The sequence below is a fragment of the Mixophyes fleayi genome, chromosome 4, assembly GCF_038048845.1.
Source record: "Mixophyes fleayi isolate aMixFle1 chromosome 4, aMixFle1.hap1, whole genome shotgun sequence".
In the NCBI taxonomy this organism is placed as follows: domain Eukaryota; kingdom Metazoa; phylum Chordata; class Amphibia; order Anura; family Limnodynastidae; genus Mixophyes; species Mixophyes fleayi.
The window spans coordinates 222,080,030-222,105,122 of NC_134405.1; the positions used below are offsets into that span (position 1 = coordinate 222,080,030).

Below are 25,093 nucleotides of genomic sequence, written 5' to 3' on the forward strand. Positions count from 1 at the left end.
TATTTATACTCCAAATCACAGGTATGATATTGAATATACCGATATGTATGTAATACATGTCTTACCATAACAATCCAGTGCAGATTTTCTCGGGATCTTTAATAATTCGAGGTGTTAACGACGGATAATAAAGCAGCAATAATTATAAACTCTCGTTACTTGTACGATTTCATGTTCCTGGCACTGTAATCAGCAGTCGCTATCTGCTCCACATCAGGAGGAGGAGGACTTGTAATCTAATTTCTGAATTTCCACGAACTGATTTAAAAACTAAATTCATAGGTTGGTATAACCACTTAGAAGAAAGAGAGGCATAGATCTGATCATTAGAACAGATTGCCAATAGTAAAGTAAGGCATAGGTAGTAAACCCAAATAAAGTATCTAAAAGTATCACAACAAAAAACTAATACATAGCCTAAAAATTATTAAAAGTAAATCTGGTGCTGACTGGGGCTTCATGCGCATTACTGCTGACTACGACCTTACATTAAAGTATATGTGTAGTACATTCATGAGTTGTCTGATATAAATGGCACGCTAGAAAACAGGAATGATTTTGGTTAATAAAGAAGGTTTCCTTTTTCGCAGAATAGCTTTTGGCTGGAAGAAGATCAGCCTGCCTTGGGATAGCAGCCCTGAATCATCCCCTTGTTTGAATTAAGATTTAGGGGGTAGGGGAGGGGGTGGAGCTAATACATCTGTCTGTTTCCATATTCATTAGCAATGGGAGGCTGCTCCGAGGCCCCTGCAGCGATCCATGCTATAAAAGCACCTTCTGATCCCCCCTCTCAGACAAGTACAAATTAACAGGCTCAGCGGCTCAAGCGTCTCTGTAGTCTCCCTCGCACCGCTCGCACTGTCACCTCTGTTATGAGAGGAGCCCTATAAAACAAGCGTAGATGATTATGGATTTTCTGAGTGAAAAGTTTGCCCTGAAGAACCAGACCAGCAAAACCAGTGACTTTTACATGGGAGCTGGGGGCACATTGGAGCACGTTATGGAAACCTTGGACAATGACTCTTTTTACAGCAAGAACCCAGCTAGTAAATGTGTACAGGCCTTCAATGCCATCCAAAGGAATGAGCATCATGTACGGATAGAGCGGAATTCTCCCTGTCAGGACAACAATGGTAAGAATCCGCCTTCACTGGTACACTGCGAGCGATAACCTAATGGAATCTGGTAGCGAAGGTGTTAAACTAAATTGTCCATCAGATAAACTAATCCGGTTTATTAAAATGTTCTGTCCCAACGTTAAATAATCTGTCTAGATCTCAGTATCAATTCCAGCATCAGCCAAGTATGTAACTGAATGTAACGACCAAATACTGCACATAACTGTGAATTGTATAGATATCAGTACATTGCACTGTTTTACAACAGCGTGTATGAATGTTTGTGTGTGTATGTATGTGTATATATATATATATATATGTGTGTGTGTATATATATATATATATATATATATATATATATATATATGTATATATACAGTGTGTGTGTATATATATATATATATATATATATATATGTGTGTGTGTGTATATATATTTATAATATTTAACATTAAATGAGAAAGAGTAGCTATGTACAGTCTGCATAATACAAGGCAAGAGGACGTCTCAGTCTCATCTTGAAGACATTATCCAGATAGTGGATAGATATATATTTGTATATTCAGAATTGCTAGCTGAGGTAGGAATACTACCTGGCCAAAATGTTAGCAAACTTATGCGGCATCATATAGATGATGCCGCGTCCCTGGCAAATACTTCATATATTCTTCATTTTAAAATAGTAATGTGTAACTTTTATGTAACTTTAATACTGGTGAACTGATACTATTAGGATAACACGTAGCAAGAACACACTGTTCCTACTTCAAACAAAGTAGCAAGCAATATCATTAGAAAAATGAAACAAATTTAACTTCTCAAAAACATGTAAGAAAACATTGTAAATGGAAACGAGACTGTCTAATGAGATATGGAGGAAGTTTGCAGATATGCGACACTTGGAGGCTCAAATAGAAACAACTAGATATGTGTATTGTCCTACATAAGTTTATAATATTACTATTGATGCAGCTTTGATTTTCTTTGGAAGTCACTAAAATTTTTTAAACCACTGCTATTTTTAATAGATCTCTTATCTTGTAAACTACAGCTAAATATATACGATATGGAACACAGCGCTGCATAACTGGACTGTATTTTCTGGTTAATAGCAAAAAAGATATCCTGATACCTTATTATTTCAATATGAAGAGCTACGTTTTGCTTTCTTATAAAAATATGGTTTATACACAAAACTGATGAAGGCTGGTCAATGCCAAACTATAGTCTTCCTCATGTAGTACTTTCTAAAGTTACATTTTGGATCTCCAGGAGCGCCAGGGTGCATTGTGGTTTTCCATCTCCTGTTTTTCCCTCACAATTTTAGAAATATAGTTCTCTAATTTATATTTATTAAAATAATATCTATATTATTGTATTTCCATTATAACACTCTTCGAAGGTCCATCACTGCCTTGGTACCCGGGACTTGGTGCTCACCCTGTGTCAGTTGTTAATCTCTTCGCTGGATTCCCTTAATATCTTTGTATTCTTTCTACTCTTTCCAGTGTGGGCAGTAACCCATTCATAAGTCTGTGTTTAGTGAAGTATACGAAGCACATTACCTTTTGTTTGCATCAACTTTACAGTTAGTTTACATGTTTTCTTGCTCTCCGTATTCAACTACACTCTGTTTACACAAAGGCCACACAGAACAGTATACTGTACCAATTACACATACAGGAGAAAATCTTATCATTTGACAGATTAGCCTGCACTTTGAATTAGCAACATATGTCATCTAGTCTAATAAATTAGTATGGATATCTGTAGTTATTCACTGGTGTGGAACTACAAGTTCCAGCCTGGCCTGTCATCCAGACACCGGGAGATGTGAGGAGAGCCACAGGTTGTCTGCCACTGCTGTTTGTAGCGATTCGCTGATTATTTTCTCTTAGGCTACAAGGGATCATTCATGGCTTGTAACATGCTGTATCAGTTACCCAGTGGCCTGACATACCAGAGAGAAACCGTGGCTGGCTTGTTATTCTTTCATACCTCCAGAAACACATCAGCAAACCATCCTACCGGGATACACACACTATCTGCCGGTGTTTATTATCTGTCTAACAAAATGTAGAATTCAGCAAACTGTTACCTAGAGCTCAGCTAGCTTATAAGCAATGACTTTGTACTGGGGATTGTGCCTATATCAGTTTGATGCAGGAATACTGCTCTTACAGAAAACTCATTTAACAATTCTCACAGGGTACACGAAAATGGAAGAGAAGTATAAACAATTTATTCTGAGAAATGGAGGGGTTGCTTCGCAGAAATATACTTTGCTAGTATAGTTGTGTGTATGTAGATAGTGGACATATTTTATTTAAATGCTGCTATTCAAATGGAGTCTTCTTCTTATTTAAACTGATCTGCCTTTACTTCCATAGTGAACTATGGCATCACCAAAGTGGAAGGGCAGCCTCTTCACACTGAGCTGAGCAGACCCATAGAAACCTGCTGCAGTCTGCGAGTGTCTCCCGTGAAAGGAATGCAGGACAAGGGAGAGCTGGATGAGCTCGCAGATAAGTGTGACAGCAACGTGTCCAGCAGTAAGAAGAGGCGACACCGCACCACATTCACCAGCCTGCAGCTGGAGGAGTTAGAGAAGGTCTTTCAGAAGACCCATTACCCTGACGTCTATGTGAGGGAGCAGCTGGCTCTAAGGACAGAGCTCACCGAGGCGAGAGTGCAGGTGAGAGTCGGGACAGACTGCATGAATATACTTGTGTGTGTGTGTATATATATATATATATATATATATATATACTTTGACAACGAATACAGTCACAGCATAACTTAATTGTATAAATGCGCCCTTGCCATAACAAAAATATTGTGAAATTTCACAAAAGTTAACAGTATTCAATAAAATATATATATATTTTTTTAAATTATGTCTTCTAAATGTATGCTACAAAGATGTTCACCGTATTTTATTTGTTTGCAGTATTTTTTTGTATTGTAATGTTCGGGTTTATAGTATAGTGATAAGCGTTTCCCAGGCCATAAAGTTAAGCAGGACTGCAGTATACTTCAGTGCACGGGCTGACGTTGTATATACACTAATGCAAAGCAATAAACATGGCACATATGAGCAGGCAGACTAATCTCCCTCTAACAGAAATCACAAAACCCGTGCAGCTCAATGTAATGGGGGATTTAACTGACTACACGTTTTCCTGTTTTTAATTTTATATTAAAGGCCATAAGGTGGAACATGTGGTAAGAGTTCATTCCCGATTTGCCTTGAAAATAATGGTCATTAAAGATAAAACAGAGAGCTGTGACTAGTGCTGAAGTCAGGCAGCGTGTACCAGGGTTATAGGGTTGCTCCATAATAGAGATTGTTCATTTGATGCTAGGGAATTATTTATGGCACTTATACCGGGCATTGATAGAAAGTTTATTTAGTTCTTCAGTCCTCCGGTACTGATAGTATTTTTGGCGATATTTTACTTAATGATTGTGTGTGATTATTTTAAACTTCTCTTATTAAATGTAAAAGTCTAGATGTAATAATATTTAGAATATATAAATAGAACAATTAATACCGATACAACAAAGGACACAATAAATAATTTATTATATGTAGATACAAATAAAAGCATGCAAATCAAAGAAAACAATCGATTGCCTAATGATAGCTATGATCGCTTGTTTTATTTCACATAAAAATCAATTAAATATTCGGGAATATATCATATGGATAAGAATCAGTTGGAAAAATAAATTGCCAGCATAAATATTAACGATTTCAGAATCATAATTTTGGTTTGGGGGAGGGGTTACATTTTCTCCTTTTTTTATATCGGGTAGAGAAAATATTCCAGTAAATACAAACACAAACGTAAATTCAATAGCCGTTTGAGTCCTCAATGTGCATATAAAGATAGATTAGGAAAACAATGGGATTTTCTATTTTTTTCTTTGTTTTGGTCAATGCAGCTTCGTACCTGGCTAAAGTGGCCATAAATAAAAGGATGCTTATACAACATACAATGCAAGATGGATCTACTCTATCTCTTTGTAGTGTTGGTTCTCTAAGGGAAAAAAACTTCAAAACTGAACTAACCTCACTATGGGAATCGCGTCTCTACAGTTATTGCAGTTAAGTTGCTGAGGTCGCGCACCACGATTAACCACCATAGCTGCAAGGTCCTATTTAATGGTCCAACACTTACATTTTGCACAATTGTCAAGGTGGCGACAATATCAACGTAGAAACCTTGAAATACAACTCTTGTACAGTTTCCCCTGCATTGTCAGCAGTGAATCCTACATGTGGAATGTATTTTTAGTTCCCATGGATTGATGATGTAGTGTGTTTTCATATTATATATTCTGGAATTGTTCAGTCATCTAAAAGGAATGTCTTTGTGTTAAACTAGGGAAACATATTGTCATGAAATGCAGACGTTTTATCAACTGTATAGACCAGGAGTAGGCTACCCGCAGCTCCCCGGCTGTTGGGCAACTAGAAGTCCCAGGATGCCTTGCTGGCCTCTGGCTGACGGAATATGGTGGCATTTTTAGATCACCAACCAGGTTACATAAGCTTGGTATGGATTTCTTAGCTGTAAAATGAATTACAAATAACTGCACTAGGCTAGATAACCTGCACAAGTGCCCTTTTCTTGTGCAACATATCATTAGATTTAATAGTATCCTCCCTTGCATGCACGGAAAGTAAACCTGAACCTAATTTATCTCACTGACTGCCTTTCCTGCTTCACATCAGTGTAGTAATTGGCACCCATTTAAAGGAGATTGTCAAGGTCTTTCCCCCTCCCCAGAGAAAGAGCCTCATTACTAAATTCTCCTAACTTGTTCTTTCTGTTCCCCGGGGAGACTGCAGGAAATATTTTTTTTCCACCCACAGACATGATGAATACATTTACCAAGTTGATATTTTCCTTTCTTTATTCATAGACATATATTTCACCACTGCTACATTTACTGTCGCTTGGTAGCAGTCAATGTGCTTATTAGTTTGAAGGTAGAATATTGCTAACCTGCCTCCTCACTATTGGGGATGGTTGCATTGGATAACTGTGAGAGCCGATGGGAAAGTGGCCTACACGAAATTACACTTTTACCATGCTGTGCTATGCTGCGTACCTTAAGGGGATCATTTTATTTATTATACTTTGCAGTTTTGGGCTTTGAACTTAATTTAGTTATTTCCTACAACAGTTTTAACAGCAGTCCTTCCAGATTAATAGTTGTTGTAAGTAAATACATCATACCAATGAAACTGATTTCTAATGGAAGAAATCTGGTTCTTATTTAGTGTGATGCAGGTTGGGGGAGTGCTTCGTGTAGGGCGTTGTTATTCACTACATTTGTGGCGATACCGGATACACAAGTGCAATATTAATCCTATATTATTAAACTTTATACTATTTCTAGACATAAATCCTCTTCCTAGAATTTTCATATTTTTATCACATATTCTTTCTTCTCTCTTTCTCCCACTTGTTGCATCTCTCTCTCTGTCTCCTATTTGTTGCATCTCTCTCTGTCTCCTACTTGTTGCATCTCTCTCTCTCTCTCTCTCTCTGTCTCTCTCTTACTTGTTGGCTCTATTGTAAACATTTGTGGGTGATTATGTAATACATTATATTATTATTCTATTATTATTATTTGTATGTGTTGGCTACTTATCCCCACAATGTATACTTTTATATTGCTGCTTTATACATGTTATGCCATGCTCCTCTAGAAATCCATCCATTCTGTGCGGGTAGGTGGTAAAATCTGTATAAATAACCATATGACAAAGAAAGTTTTAAAATATAATTACAGCAGATGACCATTTCCTGGAAACAAAGAAAATATAATAAATATTTACCTGTAAATGATATGTTGCAAGAAAGTAATTAATTGAAATAGGTGAAACAGATACATAGTAATTTATTGCTAGGGATGACCTCTTGAAAACTGTCTATGGTGGGGGTTCTTAATGCCAATCCTGAAGTACCATTAACAGGTCATGTTTTCAGGGTTTCTTTAATCATCCACAGGTGAGTTAATCTATTTTGCTGGGTCAGTAATTAACCCACCTATTTCAAACAGACCCAAATCCTGAAATCTTGACCTGCTGATGATACTTGAGAACTAGAGTTGAGAACCCCTGGTCTTCTGTAATCTTGTCTTTGCCTCCTTCATGGAAGCTCAACAGTTAGGTGTCACCTAGTAATATTACTGGGTCGTTTGACTCTAGGGGGCCAATTCAATTCTGCCACGTTATTCTAGGAATAACACGACTTGCGCACTATTACCGTTAGTATGGTCATTTTAATGCTCATTTTTGCTCGCACCTCTCGGGGCCGCAAGTTAAAATCTGGGTTAAAATTACTGTATTAAAGGTAATATTACTAAAGCTGCCTTAATTCTACATTAAAGCGTCCGAATTGAATCTGCCCCTAGATGTTTTTTTTGTTATTCAACTATAATAGTGCTAATGTGTTGAATGTTTTTTTTATATAGAAATTAAAGCAGACTGTGCAAACATTTAATGTTGGTAACTACAAATGATATGAAATAATTAAACCCTAGCCAAATGTGAATATAAGTTCTATCTTTCACCTCTATATCACCCTTTATTTCTCTATACACATCTAAGGGGAATCTTCTAAACTATATTTGCCTTGCAGTATTATTTCAATACAATTTATTTCTCAAACTCCATGTCAGTTTTACTGCCAAGTTGTTATTAAAAACATATCATGGATTCTCTAGTGCAGCAAGGTGCAAAAACTCAACACGTTTTGTTAATAAAAATTCCATTTGATATCAGTATATTTTATTTGATACTTTTAGCCTTATTGGCCCATTGCTGCATTAGAAAGGGAACTTGCCACAGAAGTCTCCACTCAGAAACATTATTACTTAAGCTGGAATATATTTTACTATAAGAAAATCATTTTGTTACATGAACTCATTTTTATGTAAAATGTTTACTTAAACATTGTTCATTTTTCATATGAAGGAGACAGATTACTGATTTCTTTTGTGTCCTCACTACAGTAGGGGAGCTGTCAAGAGTTTGTGAATTTAAAAGTGCAAAGGAAAATATATATATTTTTTTACAGCATGTACATTGTTTGATATTATTAGGTGGTGATTTACTAAAGCGCCTATCTTTTACCAGGATTAGGGATTTATGTTTGCTTTTATTCTGTCCAAGCTTGTTTGAGAAAAAACACACTGCCCCTCTTTCACCCCCCTGTTTTCCCTAATTCTGTATACAGGTCCGACAAGCTGGTGAAAATGATGTGCTTTCTTAATTCACCTCCAAATTTTTGGAAGCTATATTAAGCTATACACTCTAGGAACAATTGTTATTGCATTTTAGTTTTACATTACCATGGATCCGTCAATCTGTAGTTCACATATAGGGCCTGATTCATCAAGGAACGCAAAACGAAAATATTGTGCATTTTTAATAAAACGCACATATTTTGGGCTTATGCACATCCATATTCAACAAGGGATGGACCTGAAAGTACGTCTGTCGATGAATATGGGTCTAGGTCCACTCTGGTCTAACAGACAAGACACAGCAGGATACGTTCAATACATATGTGGAATATAAAGTCACAAGAGAATGCACAGAAAAAAAATAAATTAACGTCATCTGTTAATAATAATATAGTCATTAATGACAAAACTTTGAAAAATAAAAAAAAGTATTCCCTCCCCCATTGAATATATTTATGATGATGTTATGAATATCTGCTGTACATAAAATGCATTTTTATAGTTGCTCCTGATTGCAAACACCTGTTTAAGCATGTATACCCAGCCATCATCACTATTATGCTGCACTTACACCCGACCTGTACGTGGTGCAAGTGACACGACTAAAAAATGCATACCTTTGAGACGTCCAAAGCTTGAATCGGAACGCTGCTACGTGCGCTTGTGCTTGGCATGACCTTACTGTACACTGACTACATACATACACCTAGTCCCCTCCCCGTTCCACCCCTGAAATTGCGTGCTGTAATAAGAGTCCTTTGCACACAAAGATGAGTTGGACATTGCCGAGTTCATTGGTGTATGGTCCGGTCCGCAGTGCGTATTCCCGCAAAATGACATGTGTCAGCATCTATGTGCCTTCATGAATCAGACCCATAATCTTACAGTCCTTTTTAGTCTGTGCCAGAAACCTGCAGTTTTAGGAACCGTTCTTGTTTTTACCCTACTAATTGCTGCTGAATCTGTCCCCTTCCTAGCATTTATATTTGCTCTCTGGCAAAGAAGAAGGAGGAGGGCTATATACTAGCAAATAATTAAATGGGTACTTGCAGGAAATGTTGTGTATTATTAACTGGAAAACATTAATTCATTGACAGGTCCACAAGAATTAGTAAGACTATATGTTCCCTCTGCCTTTAGTATTCCATGTCAACTGTCACCATTTTAGCTTGTATTAACTTAAACTTGTTATCCATATTGTCTCTTCCATTACTCCCGTTATGAGAGAGATGGAGATATCACTGTTTAGTTGGTGGGCCATAGATTTATCATTATGCTTGCTTCCATGACCCATTATCATCACACAGGGCCTAGAGCTCAGTTCTTTGATGCAGTTTCTGGTGGTGGTAGACATGGAGGCATTGGCGGATCCAGGGGGGGACGATCGTGGCGATCGCCCCCTCCTAGCAGGGGCTTGCTGCCGGCTGCTGCACACTGTGTAGGTCCGTTCAGCAGTGACAGTGTGCTGCCCGGCTGCTCTGATTGTGTTTTAAACACAATCAGAGCAGCGGGGCAGCACACTGACACTGCCGAGCGGACCTGCACATACTGTGCAGCCGCCGGCAGCCTTAGAAGTCGGAAAGGGGGCGGGGCCTAAATCACCCCCTACTACATCGCCCCGGGTATAGCAATTTCCTAGATCCGCCCCTGCATGGAGGAGAGCTGGGAAAACATAATATTTAAAGTAAAATAGATATCAGAAGCCTACAGGTTCACTCTTAAAGGGACATCACAGAGCCTGATGTTGGTTCCTTTTGACACCATGTGATTTGGCGAGTGGTCACATGGAAAATTGTGAAGAGGAACACAGATTGCCAGGAAGATAACATTCAGGCATTATTTGTCATGTATATATGTGTGTATATATCTATATATGTATATATATATATATATATATATATATATATATATATATATATATATATATATATATATATATATACCCAGTGTATATATATATATATATTTTGACTTTTAGCTTTTTATAATTTCCAGATATTGTATGGGCAATGTAAATTGGTTGCTGGGTATTATAATTGTCATATACACTGAGCTGCTGATTTAGAAGCTCCATGACTCTGTTCTGCATGAAATTTCATAGTCATCATTGTTTATTTATAGGGTGCCACATATTTGTAGCGCTGGACGATCTATATATAAATTTAGGTGCAATGATTAAAACATATTCACATACCGTCATATCTTGCCTGTGGCTACAGCTTCACCATATTGTCCATGTGGTTTTATTTTCACCAGGCGCCATTCAAGTGAGTCGTGGTTGCAGACATACAATTGCCAGACATGGGCAGCTATCTGAAAGGCCTTGGAAAAACACATTTTGCAACCAGTTATGTTGTCGTATGGGTTAGCTGTAAAAACGCAAATTCTAGAGTAGGATTCAGTTATAAATTAGTGGTTAATATATTTCATTTTTCATGCATGTTCATAGTGAGACTTGTTGTTTATCCTTTTCAGGTCTGGTTCCAAAACCGCAGAGCTAAGTGGAGAAAGAGAGAACGTTATGGTCAGATACAACAAGCCAAAACCCACTTTGCTGCCACTTATGATATCTCTGTTTTACCCAGGAGTGACAGCTACCCACAGGTAAACATATATAATAATAATAATAATAATTTAAAAAAATGTGTACTTTTATATGTTACCAAATTACTGTGTGAAAATATGCTGTAAATAATAAAAGGTTTCATGTAAACATAGATTTATTTACATTAATTTGCCTCTAAACCTATATTTTGTGTCTTTCTCATGGAAAAAAAAATCAACCACAATATCAGTCAGTTTTATATTATGATTTAATTACTTCATGATTAAAACAGTTAAACTGTGATTAGTTGGCGCAGTTGCCGGTAGTTTGTTTATTCTGGTGAAAACTGAGAGCAGCAGTCTACAAACTGGTATCACCTGGAACCCCATAAAAAAAAAACATTGGTTATATTTAATAATTTTGATCTTATAAAAAAACAACAATATTTAACATAAATATTGAAACAAATAAAATGTAAAAAAAAAATGTTTACGAAACTAGTACACAATAGTTAAAGTAAAATGTCTCCACAGTGGAGGATGCAGTATACTCAGTATTTGGCTTGATATTGTGTTGAATGCTAAGGGTTTTTAGCAAGATTTGATTTTGACTGAGTCCTTTGGATTTAGCTAAATAACGGTGAGTCTGAACCTTGATTTCCATGCAATTTTAGTGCACAGGATGCAGAGTTATTGCTTCTGGGGACTACAGGTACAAACACAAGTTAATCAATTATACCACTGCTTACTCTTAATTAGGGCTCGAGTACACTTCAGTATTCGGTTCCACCACACTCATTATTACTGGTGCAATAATGATTGTGTTTACTCTTTAGCATATCAGTCCTCCATGTCTGCTGCTCTCAGGAAATGGGAAACTGTAACGTTGAGAGGGAAACACAATCATTTTGCAGCAGTACAAATGTCGTGAATATAATTATTCCTTTACTTGTTTTGTTAGAAGGAGCTTACTTAAGTTTGTGTCCAAGAGTTATGTTTTATTAGGAGTGTTAGAAGGACCTAGTGGCTAGGACAAGGATTATTTTTCTTCTAATTTCAATGCATGTTTACATGCATTGGAAAGTATAGATCAAATAACCGTAATGGTTTATTGTTGCGTAATGTATACATTAATATACTGTTCTGTGTGGGTTGCAAGTTTTTTTTAGAAAATCATGCAATGCTGTGTTTCTAAACTTCATACAGGAAACTGCACAGTAACAGCTATATGTTCTCATCTATATTATTTGAAAAATGCATAAAAAAATGTATCTATGCTTTTGATGTTCTCTATGCCCTTAATAGGTGTTTTTCATTGGCTAAATAGACTTCTAATAACATTCTAAATACTGCTAAAAACATATATATATATATATATATATATATATATATATATATATATATATATATAAAAAATACAGATTAATCCTTTCATTGCCAGGGGTCCATGCCTCAGAAGCCCCTACCATTTTTTTTAGCACTTAGCACACACTTTTTTTTCAAATTAGATTTTTCCTTTTTCAATTGGGGTTTATCGCGGTCATGTTGAAGCTATAACAAAATTCTCTGGCAACATCACTGTCATCTCCGGGCTTTCTGGTGATTCCCTTGTGACTACATCAGATCTAGAAATTTTTTGCAGTGAAAATTTCAAGTGCATTACATTACACTACCCATTTTTTATTATATTGTAATTACACTATAGTAATTTCCAGTTATAGTGGTACCAAAGTACCTTAAAACATATTACTACAAACATATATACGTAATAGGGTGGATTTGCAATCTTTGGAAAAAATATTTACATGCTGTATTATGCTTTTTTTCAGTTCTTTATCATTTTTATGAAAAAAAACCCAATCAATTTTCAGATTTTCAATACATAATTTTTTATTTCATTACTTTTTGCGGGTTTACAATTTTTTACCCGGCCAGGAGAAGTGTGAGATAAAACTGCTTATTTGACAGTTTACATCGCCGGGTTAAAATAGAAATGAATTGCTCCCTTTAGCTATACCTTAATATGAGGCTCTAACCCACAGCAACATGCTGTTTTCAGGGAAAAAAAAAGGAAGGTTAGATTTACAATTGAATTGCGGGGAACATCATTGCGCTCCAAAATGACAGCAAATAGCGTTACAATCTTTTAACGCTGTACTGTACTGACAATTGAATCGGCTCCATAGTGTTTGTGTTTTTTTTATGCATTTAATTTTTACTGCTTTGTATATTTTTATTATTAGCTTTGACCTCTGAAAGTGTGTGTTAACATGCAAAATTTTATGATTTGATATGACAGTCATCCCAGCCTTTGTTAGAGCATATACGCATATGCTCTAATGTTAGGGGCACTGTGGTAGAGACGAACTAGGTCTTTTCGACCCCTGTTGTCAATTTAATGTAGGAAACACTGGTGTTCCCCAGCCCAGGTCCCCAGATCATCATAATCCGCCATTACTCGTTGTCAGTCACCAATGCTTCTTGCATCTTATAGGGGCATTGTGATAAATGGGAATTGTTTTCCCTGTATGCGAGATAGGTTCAGGGAGAAACCAATGGTTCCAGCTTAAAGTGCTAAGGGAGGAGTGGCGTGCAACATATGATTTATGGTGACAGCACCCAGAGTGTGGGACAGGCATTGCCAATTCTAGATCAGTAGCAATCGCTAGATCAGTAGCATTAAAAATAGCCGACAGCGATGAAGGTCAACTAAAAAGCATGATCAATAGAATATTAACATTTTAAAATACTTATTTAATAGCAAGATTCAAACAGTGCAGTATGCTGCTACTCAAATCAACCTATCAGAGGTCATCATTGTTTATTTACTGGGTGCCAGGAGATGATATTTGATTAGACCACTGTATGTTCTGTAGCAAATGTCTGATAAATTGCTATGGTTTCCAGCACATTTTCCTGCTTGCACCATGTTATTATGTAAACCTTAAAGTTAGCATCCATAATCTGTAACACAACTATAGAAGTATTGTTCATACCTCTCAATTTTGATATTCTTTTAATTTTATTTTGCTTGGGCAGTGCTTATGTTTTTATTTATTTTCATTCAACAATTTTCTCCTGTGAGAACTGGCCTTAATGTATGACTAGCATGAGAGGGAAAACAAGATGACTGTTGCCAAATATTGAAGCACAGCAACTGAAAGTCTTTGAGCTCTGAAGTATTTTACTGTAGGTCCTTTGGCTTTGTTGACTGTAGAAGAAATAAACAGCTTGATATAAGATAGTATTTTACCTTTGGGGACTTTTTTTAGGTGAACCTTGGCACCCAATGGTAAAGTATTGCTTGAAATAACCTTTTCCAGCCAGTACATCTGTTTTCATTTTTTTTGACTCTTTCAATTACTTTTCTTCATCTATCCTTTTTCAAATGTAAGACAAAAGTTTTTTATGCTTCACAATTGATGGGGTACATGTTTTATTATGCAAAATCACAGCTTGTTGCTGAGAAAATCATTCGCACATTTATATTCCTCTTTATTGTGAGTTTTAAAACAACGTATATATTGTATGTAAAAAGCACATTTTTAAAATTAAATAAAATTTATATCTGCATTTTAAGTGCAAAGCTATTTCAGTATCCACACACTGAAAGAAAATTAACAGTATATACTTAAAAATTTTAAAATGTGGCAGGAGCAGTGATACTAGTTTCAGATGGCTTACGGGCAATCATGTATACTGAGGCAGACAAGATTTGTCTATGAAGGAGGTTAGCAGGGTATGGCAGGACCTGTAGTTCTACAGTAGCTGGAGTAAACAAATTATCTCAGCTTGATGTAATATATTTTAAAAAAATGATTTGATGCTCACAACTATCCCTCGCTGGGTGGGAAGCTACAGGATAGTCTCATTTATTCCAATAACAGCAAAAATGAAGCAGTGTCTTAAGCCAGTTATTATGTTAAATGGAATTTACTGCAATAGTTTATCATGAACTATGTGCAAAATCATAGGGGTAAAATTAAAACGTGTTTCGGGTGAAAGAATCTAGTGGCAAAATAAGCATTTAGAGATTTTGATCATATAGAGCCCGAGTCATTAAGCAGAGCAAAGCATAAAAAAGGAGTAACTTTGCATCTGGGAAAAACCATGTTGCATTGGAAGGAGGTAAATTTAAAATATGGGGACAGATTTATAGTTTGGGTAGGGTATATCCTAGATCAACTTTTAATTTTAGTGTATAAATAAAGCTAACACGTGTTTGTGTGCTAGATGGAAAAAAAACAGCCAGCATTTAACTTATGTGCAAAATAATAAGCTAATTTTCACCCCTTGCATTGTAACATGGTTTGTCCCGGAGAAAACGTGCTACTTTCCTTAATGACTGAGGCCCATAGTATATGTTATAATTTACTGTGTATTACTTATAGCTCTGTAAAAATTAACTCTGTGATAGTCTACTGTAGATTTTATAGCATTAGTTTTTAGAGGCAACAAGAGAACAATCAATTTGTTATGTCAAAAAATATGAAATCATAAAATAGAACATCATGACTTCGCTATTCATTGGTAGGAACACAGTCACACTTGCCTTGCAAGAAATAATACTTGAAAATCAGATGGAACGATTCAAAATTTGCAGTGCAAAATTGTAGGCGGCACTATGACCAGTATATGCTTTATTTTGCAAAATACTTCCAGCAGGTGACGTGGAGTCTAATAGGAAATACATTACAAATTGGGTTTCAGTGATTCTCAAATCATGATTCAATCAATGTAAACAAAAGTCCTAAGGCTACTAATTGAGTAGAGACTGTTTCAGTGATGTATTGGCAGAATAGAAAAAAACCCAATGTTTTTAGACTTTTAACAGACCTTCATTGGGTTTTTATGCACCTAACTAAGAGCCCCTGTAAGTTAATAATGGGAACCAGAGCTATTCATCTTATAGTATCCTTTGGACTTCTGTTTAAAAGAAAAAAACATTTAGGAGTTTTAAGCAAAGAGGTAATTAATTGGTATCTCAGAATTTATATTTCAAAATACCCAATCCTTAAGTTATTCATTATTCTCTAGTTCATTATACATTATATAATGTTTTATTCTCTAGAAGCCCTATTTTAGAACAACTGTTTATATTTGACACTTTCCGTTCATGTGGACTCACTCCAGTCTTCTGAACCATATTTATATCTTTATACTAAGACCTCTTTATATTGGGGTGAATGTATGTATGGAAATGTTTTAATACTGCCCCACTTTCCAAATGTGATATTTTTATTAAAACTGTCCTGAATGCTTCTTTAAACAACTGTTTTCTTACAGATTCAGAACAATTTGTGGACAGGAAGCCCAGCTGGAGGATCTGTAGTCCCTTCTTGTATGCTGCCCCGAGAACCTTCTTCTTGCATGTCACCGTACTCTCACTCCTCTCGCAGTGATTCTTCATACGCCGGCTTCACAAACCATCAGAATCAGTTCAGCCATATGCCACTTAACAATTTCTTCACTGAATCATTATTATCAGGATCTACAAATGGACACTCTTTTGAAACGAAACCTGAGTTTGAAAGGCGGTCATCTAGTATTGCGGTGCTTCGAATGAAAGCCAAAGAACACGCAGCAAATATCTCATGGGCTATGTAAATGAATCTGTTTCTTTTAGAAATGAAATACACTCTATTTTGTAATATTTAACAATGTATAAAATCAGTGTGCAGATATGTTCAAACAGTACAAATCCTGTCTGTTGTGTCAATAGAACCTTGTAAAGTATTTCCTGTGTTAGAAATAAATATAACGTGTCATGAACTTAAAATCTATGTTTTAATTACATTTTAAAGACTACATCTGATAGACCAATATATGAACTGCATACATGTGTTTTTGCTGTGCATAGATGTGAAGTGGGGTCACCCCCATGTGATGCCAACAATTTTCTTAATATCGATGCCAGTGTCCACTGTAACTTTTTATTCTATTGAATGGACAAGTGCATCTGCCGTCACTACAAGCCCTCCTCTGGGTTGTTTCCCAGAGGCTATATCCTCCAGATTCTGAAATACAGCTAGCACCAGCACTTATAATGAGACAGAGGTGGGGCACAGGCAAACTCCTCCTCCTGACTGCGACACAGGTTGGTGGCACAAACCTAGCATTGGACATATATTTTATTACAGTACTATATAGAAGAGAGGGAGCTACGCAGAGTGAGCACTGGGAGAAGTCTGTAAGTACTCAAAGGCATGTACTAATCTACTAATTAGGAGACGACAGCTATGGTAGACCGTTTTGGGCTACAAAGAAAAACAATAAAGCTTGTACCTAAATATTGGAACCAGATTTATATAAAGAAAGTTTAATAATAAAATAATAATGTATTTGTTTTATTTAATAATTAAGTTGCTCTAAAGGGCATTTTTCCAGCATACACAGGCTTGCTTGTATTTATTGTACAAGCACTGTCACTTCAACTGACCATAATGATAGAGTTGGCAATGTGTACATTTTTGGAATGGTTAAACTTTAGTTGTGTCTACAGTCATGACAGTTACTCTTAGTGTTGTTGTCAGATGCAGATTAAAATTACAATGGACCCTGCACAGTGTTGGAGACATTAGGCCTGATTCCTTAAGGATGGCAAAGCAAAAAAATGAATTTGATCCTGTACAGAACCATATTACAACGTAAGGGGTGCAAATTAGTTTATTACTTTGTACATAAGTTAAATACTAGCTGCTTTTCATGTAGCACACAAATACTTGATAGCTTTATTTGTACACTGAAATTTAAAGTTTATCTAGGACATACCCTACCCTAACTATAAATCTGTCCCACATTTTATATTTACCCTCCCCCCCACCACCAATGCAGCATGGTTTTGCCAAGGTGCGAAATTACCATTTTTTTTGCTTAATTTCGTTAATGACTCAGGCCCATTGACTCCATATTTTATGTGTCTGGTTAACCACTATAACAAATTCATGCACCCACCCCAAGTATTTCATTAGATACAGCAGATATATATATTTTCTTTAAAAAAACTCCCGACATTCATTGCAATATTGAACCAGCCCCTCCCCTAAGCTTGCTCTATGTTTTGTCATGGACATTCTTGCAACACAGAGTTTGAATGGGAAAAAAATCTTGTCCCTGGGCTAGTGCCTGAAATGTCCCTTTAATAATTCACCACTGTATAGATAATGTAAAATACAGACATTGTATTTGTACTAAAGATATAATTCATATTACTGAGACATTAACATGCAAATGCTACTGACGGATTAACTTCTATTAATTAAAAAATAGTTAGGTATGTCTTTCAATGTTTTAATATAAAGAAAACCTATATGGTAATATTGGTTTAAGTGGTCATCCTATTTAAATCTTCACTCACCTTATATTTAAAGTTCTTGGGCCTGATTCATTAAGGATCTTAACTTGAGAAACTTCTTATTTCAGTCTCCTGGACAAAACCATGTTTTTTAATTTGTAATTTGCAAGGGGTGAAAAAACAGTCAGTATTTAACTTATGTGCAAAACAGAATACTAATTTGCACCCCTTGCATTGTAACATAGTTTTGTCCAGGAGACTGAAATAAGAAGTTTCTCAAGTTAAGATCCTTAATGAATCAGGCCCCTTGTTATTAATAAATTTTGGCCTTGTACTGTCAACGTATGTCAGGAATATGAACCATTATTTCATCATGGGTAATTCAGACTAGATAATCTGATCATTTACAAATGTTTTATGTTGTGTGCATTTTTAAAACAAGAAAACAAGCAATAAATTCTAGGTGTGCTCTTTGTAAATCAGCATTGTACTTTGTAAAGTTTTGAGTAGTTAGGATACCTTACTTTTATTGACACATTTTACCCAAAGGATTCCACATTTTGCAATTAGCCAAATATTGTAAAAATATTTAAATTAGTACCAAGCTTCCCTTGTCTTAAGTTTGTAATGACCCACTCTATAACCACACACATATCATATTACTTTTAAACTCCAAACAATGCAAAAATAAGATATGTAAAGATAATCATAATTACAGTTCTTATTGCCTTGCAATTCTATGAAACTGCAGCTGTCAAAAAAATGTAGAAGAGCGGAAGAAACGAAACAAAACTTCTCCAAGTCTATTATTGGTTTGTATTATTGAGTATAAATAACACATGGGGAGATCAAAACAACTTCTAGATGAATTAGGCTTGCAGCCAAAGAGAATGTGAAGGTCAAACATGTAAAATATTAAAAGTCATCATCATGAGTATATGATGATTTCATTTAAATATTTGTGGTGTGCTTTACATGGTTGAACAATGAAAGCCCTTTGCATAAACATCCAGCAAAGATCATTTCGTAGTTGAAAAATAGATGTTGATATTATTGATGCCCTTTCTACGTATAGTTTTCATCACCTTTGCCAGGCCATCATTAATACATACTACCATTTTCCACTGTGCTTTGATATTCCCTGTGACAGTACTTGTCATAAAGGCCACAAATGTAGCAGTTTGTTTTCGCTTTGATTATAGCACTGTTCACAAGAATTATACAGAAAATAACCTCTCTTCCTTAACTACGTGCAGAGAGCAATTTATGTCAAATGGAATTTCCTTGCACTGTAAAAATAAAGAGCAGTGGTAACCTAGAAGAGGGAAAGCACACATTAGAAGCAAAAACATATTGAAATAGTTATGTTAAAACATTTTTCTTTATTTCATATTTTTATATCCACTAAGACTCTTTTTACATACATATAACATACATAAAACAGTATTTAACCATTTTATTTTTTGTAGCAGTTCCATTATTTTCATTTTATTTTTTGTAGCAGTAAACGGCAGAAAATAGTTATATATATATATATATATATATATACACACATACATATATATATATATATATATATATATATATATATTATACATATGTACACATATATATATATATATATATATATATATATATATATATATATATATATATACACATTTATATATATATATATATATATATATATATATATATAATATGCATATATATATATATATATATATATATATATACATATATATATATGTGTGTGTGTGTATATATATATATATATATATAAGTTAACCCGTGCATGATACTCATGCATTCTAGTCAAATCAAGCTACTTAAGGTGTTAAAAAGGTTCTTGTCATGCATTTAGGCAAGGCCCAGGCCTCCTCAGGGGAAGAGCGTTACTTCCCGACGCAAGCGCCCTTTTTTAACGTGGTTTTGTCCACATGTCACCACCTCATCATTTTTCTCCATCACCTCATCCTTCATCTTCATCGCCACATCCTTCATCAAGCTACTTAAGGTGTTAAAAACTCCCCACTGTCACCCCCGGCAACCACCAACCACTCCCAACTGTCACTTCTCCTTCAAGAAATTTATAGGTCAGTGTATAACTCTGCCCAGCAGGTGGCGCTGCAGCTTGTTTTTTTTTTTCCCACACACGCCACTAGGCATTTATATAGTAGATAGATATATATATATATATATATATATATATATATATATATATATATGTAGATTTCAATACAGCTGGTACACTGTAGAGTTCCCAAATTTTTTAAGTCATAGAGCACTTTTCAGGGGGGAAATTCATCACGGAGCACTAAACAAATACCTGGCACCTACATAGGTACTAAACGAAATGACGGCAGTATTGACAATGGGAGGTATTTTTAAGTACCTGGACATGCTAAACATCAAGTTTTATTTTATTCGAAATGTAATTTTCTCCACTAATTTCAAAATTATATTTTGTTTTAGTAGCCACATAGGCAAAGAATCCTGATTCACATGAGTAAGTTGTTAAAAAGGGAACAAGGGTAATTTTCGCTTTAGATAAGAGAATTTCAAATTTGTCTTTCAGCTGAAAACAAAATTCTGGTAGTGACTTCTTAGTTGCAAAATGCTTTTTTATCATAGAAACTGATGTCAAAATCAATCAAGCACTCATACGGCTGCGATGTCACACAGGCTCTCTTTTCCAACACAGCAGAGTTCCCAACCCAAAAGATTTCTTTAACTGTTTTGTGGAGTTCTTCTGGAAAATTATAGTTGCAGATCAATTGGGAAGCTGTCTAAATTTAGATTTTTCATTGATTCTGCTCAAAACTTGAGTTTCTTTTTTAAGGCTTGTAGTTTATTGCTGGCATCAGAAACAGTTACTGGTTTTCCTTGAAGTGAGAGAATTAAGTCACTAACTTTTTAAAAAATATATGCTACGTACCCAATTTCATGAGCCAACATACAACCTGTCTCCCAAAGCGAAGTTATTGTCAATCAGTAAGGTTCTGACCTCGGCCCTCATTACGAAGAGACAAGTCAAAGTTTTGCTGTGAGAAAGTCACCTTACTTCTGTAAGAAGAAGTAAAGACGTATGTCGACTCCCTGTGGCATCACACAACAATTATTTACACGCTTTTGTCCAAGACTTCTTTTAGGGAAAGCACCATTTGTTTCACAGCAAGGACATGGCGGTGAAGGACACAGTGGCTACTGCTGCACTCCTTGACTTTTTTCTTTTTTCTTGAGATAACATTGGGCATCTTCCCAGTCAAGAGTATTGTATCAAACATAATATTTGGACATACCTGCTAACTGTTGATGCTTCCACAGCTAATGGAGGTATTGTGATGGAGGTTTTGACAATTTTCCTTAAGGATCCAGTATTCAGCCAGTGATCCCTTGAAAGACAATCAATGATATTTTCTGAATCACTACGTACTATGTAGGTGCTTCAAAAAATCAGCAAAGGACAGGCAGAGGTGTAGCATGGAGCCATGGCACCCGAAGCAGGCTCATGGCATGGCGCCCCCCCTTCCACACACACACACACACACACACACACACACACACACACACACACACACACACACACACACACACACACACACACACACACACACATATACACATACACACACACACACACACATAAACGCCCACATATACACACATGAATTCTCCTTACCAAGAAGAAGGCAGCATCTCCTCGGTTCTAGTTTAGAGGGGCGAAGCTTCTTATATGATTGACAGGCTGGTACTCCGAGGGTAGGAGGAATGGACTGAGAAGTGGCCAGCACACTGCCCGCAGGACAGGGCTGGATTTACCATTAGGCAACCTAGGCAATTGCCTAGGGTGCAGCGGTCCCCAGAGGGCCCTCCCAGGGCCGGCGGTGAGACCAACCTTTAAAAATGGGCCGCTACTTATGGGCCAGTGCTATGTGCTTGCCCCCCTGGACTAAAGTCTGCCAGCCCGCCCCTGAATAGGGCTATATATAATGCTAAAAAACTATAGTGCTATGGATTTTTTCAGGGAGGGGGCCCCAAACCAGTATCTTGCCTAGAGCCTATGAGGTCTAAATCCAGCTCTGCTGCAGGAGCTAAACAAATTTTACGTCATAGTGTGAGACTTGCAAATACGATTCTATTTGACATTAGTTGAAAATATGAACAAATCTATTATCATTTGTGTACTTACATATATAAATATATATTTATCTATAAACACTCTCAAAAATATAGCTATAATACATTATCTTGTAACTATCAGTATAAACACTAGTTTATTCCCCAAAACACTTTTTTTTTCTAAACTAGAACACAAGCATATTTTTGTTCTCTATTCTAGCATAATTCCATTAATGTTTCCTCAGAAGGGATTAAAATGTCAAAAATGTACTAAAAATTTTAGGGAAAAAAGAAAAATATCTTGCATCTGGAGAATTGCTTTATGCTTCGATTTACTTCTCGTTCCCTTTCCCCTGTCACATTCCAAACTGCTTCGGAGAAGGGAGAAAGCAGTCTTCCTGAAAATGAGACAGTTATGGAGTTCAAAAATGCTAAATACATGGATTTCAATGAATATGCTTTAAGAAAACTGTAAATCGCCTACGTAAATAGTTTGTATTGGGAAACAACTGAAGTGGAGAGCAGTAATAAAATTGCTGCATGGAATAGAAACTGGGGTTGATGTTCTAGTCCAGTGTTGGCTAACCTGTGACACTACAGGTGTTGTGAAACTACAAGTCCCAGCACATCCTAAGCTGCTATATATTGGCAAAGCATGCTGGGACTTGTAGTTTCACAACACCTGGAGTGTCACAGGTTAGCCAACACTGTTCTAGTCACTTGAAGGAGCATTTTCAAATATTCTAACACAAGTGGCCTGGTTCTTACTGAGTGTGATGCATAATTGCAGGTACTTATAATAATTTATGTATTTATACAGCGCCACAGATTCCGTAGCGTCTGATACAGAAGCAAGTAACAAATACATGAGGCAATACATATTAGTAGCACAGATGAGTGTGAGTAATGCTATAAGGACTCACACAGAGTGCAGCAAAAGATGTGACGGTATGAATGAGGGAGTTAGACAGTATACAGATGAGGGACAGTGGGTAGAGAGAGCATACAATCTAGAGGGAGGGGTGGTGAGAAACAGTAGAACCAACTGGGAAAAGATGGAGATGGCAGCCAAATGAAGAGAAGGTGATGGATAGAATGGTTAGGAGATGGTAGGATAGGCGACCTTGAAAAGGTGAGTTTTGAGTGAGAGTTTGAAGGACTGAAGGTTGGGGGAGAGTCGAGAGAGACAGGGTAGGAAGTTCCAACGATTAGGGGCAGCACGGCAGAAGTCTTGGAGGTGAGCATGGGAGGAGGTAATGAGAGGTGAATTGAGGCTGAAGTCAGAGGCAGAGCAGAGTGGCCGGGTAGGTATGTACCAAGAGACAAGGTCATAGATGTAAAGAGGAGAAGTATTGGTGAGGGCTTTGCAAGTGAGGGTAGGGAACTAATTTCTGAAACAGATAGGGAACCAATGAAGGGATTTACGCAGAAGAGACACGGAAGAAGTGTGGTGGGAGAGGAAGATGAGTCTTGCCGCAACATTCGGTATGGATTGAAGTTTAAAAATGTGAAAGTCAGGAAGGACAGTGAAAAGGAGGTCACAATAGTTGCGATGAGAAATAATGAGTGAATGGACCAGAATTTTGGTTGCTTCCTGAGAGTGGAAGGGGCGGATATTCGTGATGTTACGAAGGAAGTAGTTTATAAGTGTTTGTTATTGTGCAATCACAGTAAACATAGAGTGAGTAATTGTAGTGCTGGTGGATGTAGATTTAAGCATACATTAAAGAGGTACTGGATGACAGAGATGCAAAGAGAATTAAAGCAAAGGAGGCAGGCAGATGAAGTTCCACTTCAGTTTTATAAGAAGTCCCTTGCCAGGAATTTCACCCAATGTCACATATGTAGAATTTTCATTAACACATTGATGATCACCTGGGAAATTCCTAGATTCCATTTATATATTAAATACATTAGTATATAATAACAGGGTTTAGCATTCAATAAACAATAGTGAAAAAAAAAGGAAATATTTAGACAGGGGCATGGGTTAAGGAGGGTCTAATACTTCATACTCAATACCAGTAAGACATAATTATATGTGCCAGTCCTTTTCTAATGTATGAAATTAATGATTTTTCCAATTCTTACTGCCACTGATTGCATAATATTTTTCTAATGATGTTTTGCTGGCATTTCTATTGAACCAATACAAACTGACTAATTGCAATATATTTTGTCCCATCAATTATCATCTGTCATTTTAACAATAGCAAATGATTTTTCGGCCCCAGTTATGACAGGGGCAGGCTGGGCTGGGGGCATCTGGCCAGTCCCTTAATGGGCTGCCTTGGGCTGGTCACTGGGCCACCTGCATTTTTTTCCCTTTAAATGTTCCTATTAGGCTGCTGAGTTGAGTCTTGCCTCCCGGGCTCAAATTTGCCAGCCCTCCCCTGATTCAGGCTATGATTTCACTTACCTTGAAACTCCTGCTTCTCCGGTCAGGGTGGGGCAGAGGTAGGCATGTGGAACTAAGGCAGAGGGGCCCATAGGGGATTTCCCCAGCAACTGCTGGTGTATGTGCAATTTTGTGTGTTCATGTGCAAGTATATAGGTTCCTGTAAATGTGTGACAAGTAATTGTGTTTATTTATGTGTATATAATAGTGTGTGTTTCTTTGTAAGTGTCAGGTCTGGGTTAACCAGCTCTCATCTTTGGGCTGTGGGATATGAGGAGGTCTGTAATCAGAGCCTGGCTTATGCTGGGTTATGCTAGGAAGAAGAGAAGACAAATCTCTAATGGAACAATA

The 25,093-nt window shown here is 36.5% G+C and overlaps 1 protein-coding gene across 1 annotated transcript; it reads left to right on the forward strand.

Annotated features, from left to right (window-relative positions):
* Window positions 1-901: 901 nt before the first annotated feature.
* On the forward strand, window positions 902-16,639 carry ALX1 (ALX homeobox 1). Its single transcript, XM_075205319.1, has 4 exons — window positions 902-1,133; window positions 3,509-3,813; window positions 10,860-10,988; window positions 16,215-16,639. Exons 1-4 carry the CDS (start codon window positions 902-904, stop codon window positions 16,533-16,535), a joined length of 987 nt encoding a protein of 328 aa, XP_075061420.1. The 3' UTR covers window positions 16,536-16,639.
* The last annotated feature ends 8,454 nt before the right edge of the window (window positions 16,640-25,093 follow it).

Coding starts and splice junctions, on each gene's coding strand:
- ALX1 (XM_075205319.1), top strand. CDS start 902: ATGATTATGGATTTTCTGAGTGAAAAGTTTGCCCTGAAGAACCAGACC. Junction 3,814..10,859: donor TCACCGAGGCGAGAGTGCAG/GTGAGAGTCGGG, acceptor TATCCTTTTCAG/GTCTGGTTCCAAAACCGCAG. Junction 10,989..16,214: donor GGAGTGACAGCTACCCACAG/GTAAACATATAT, acceptor GTTTTCTTACAG/ATTCAGAACAATTTGTGGAC.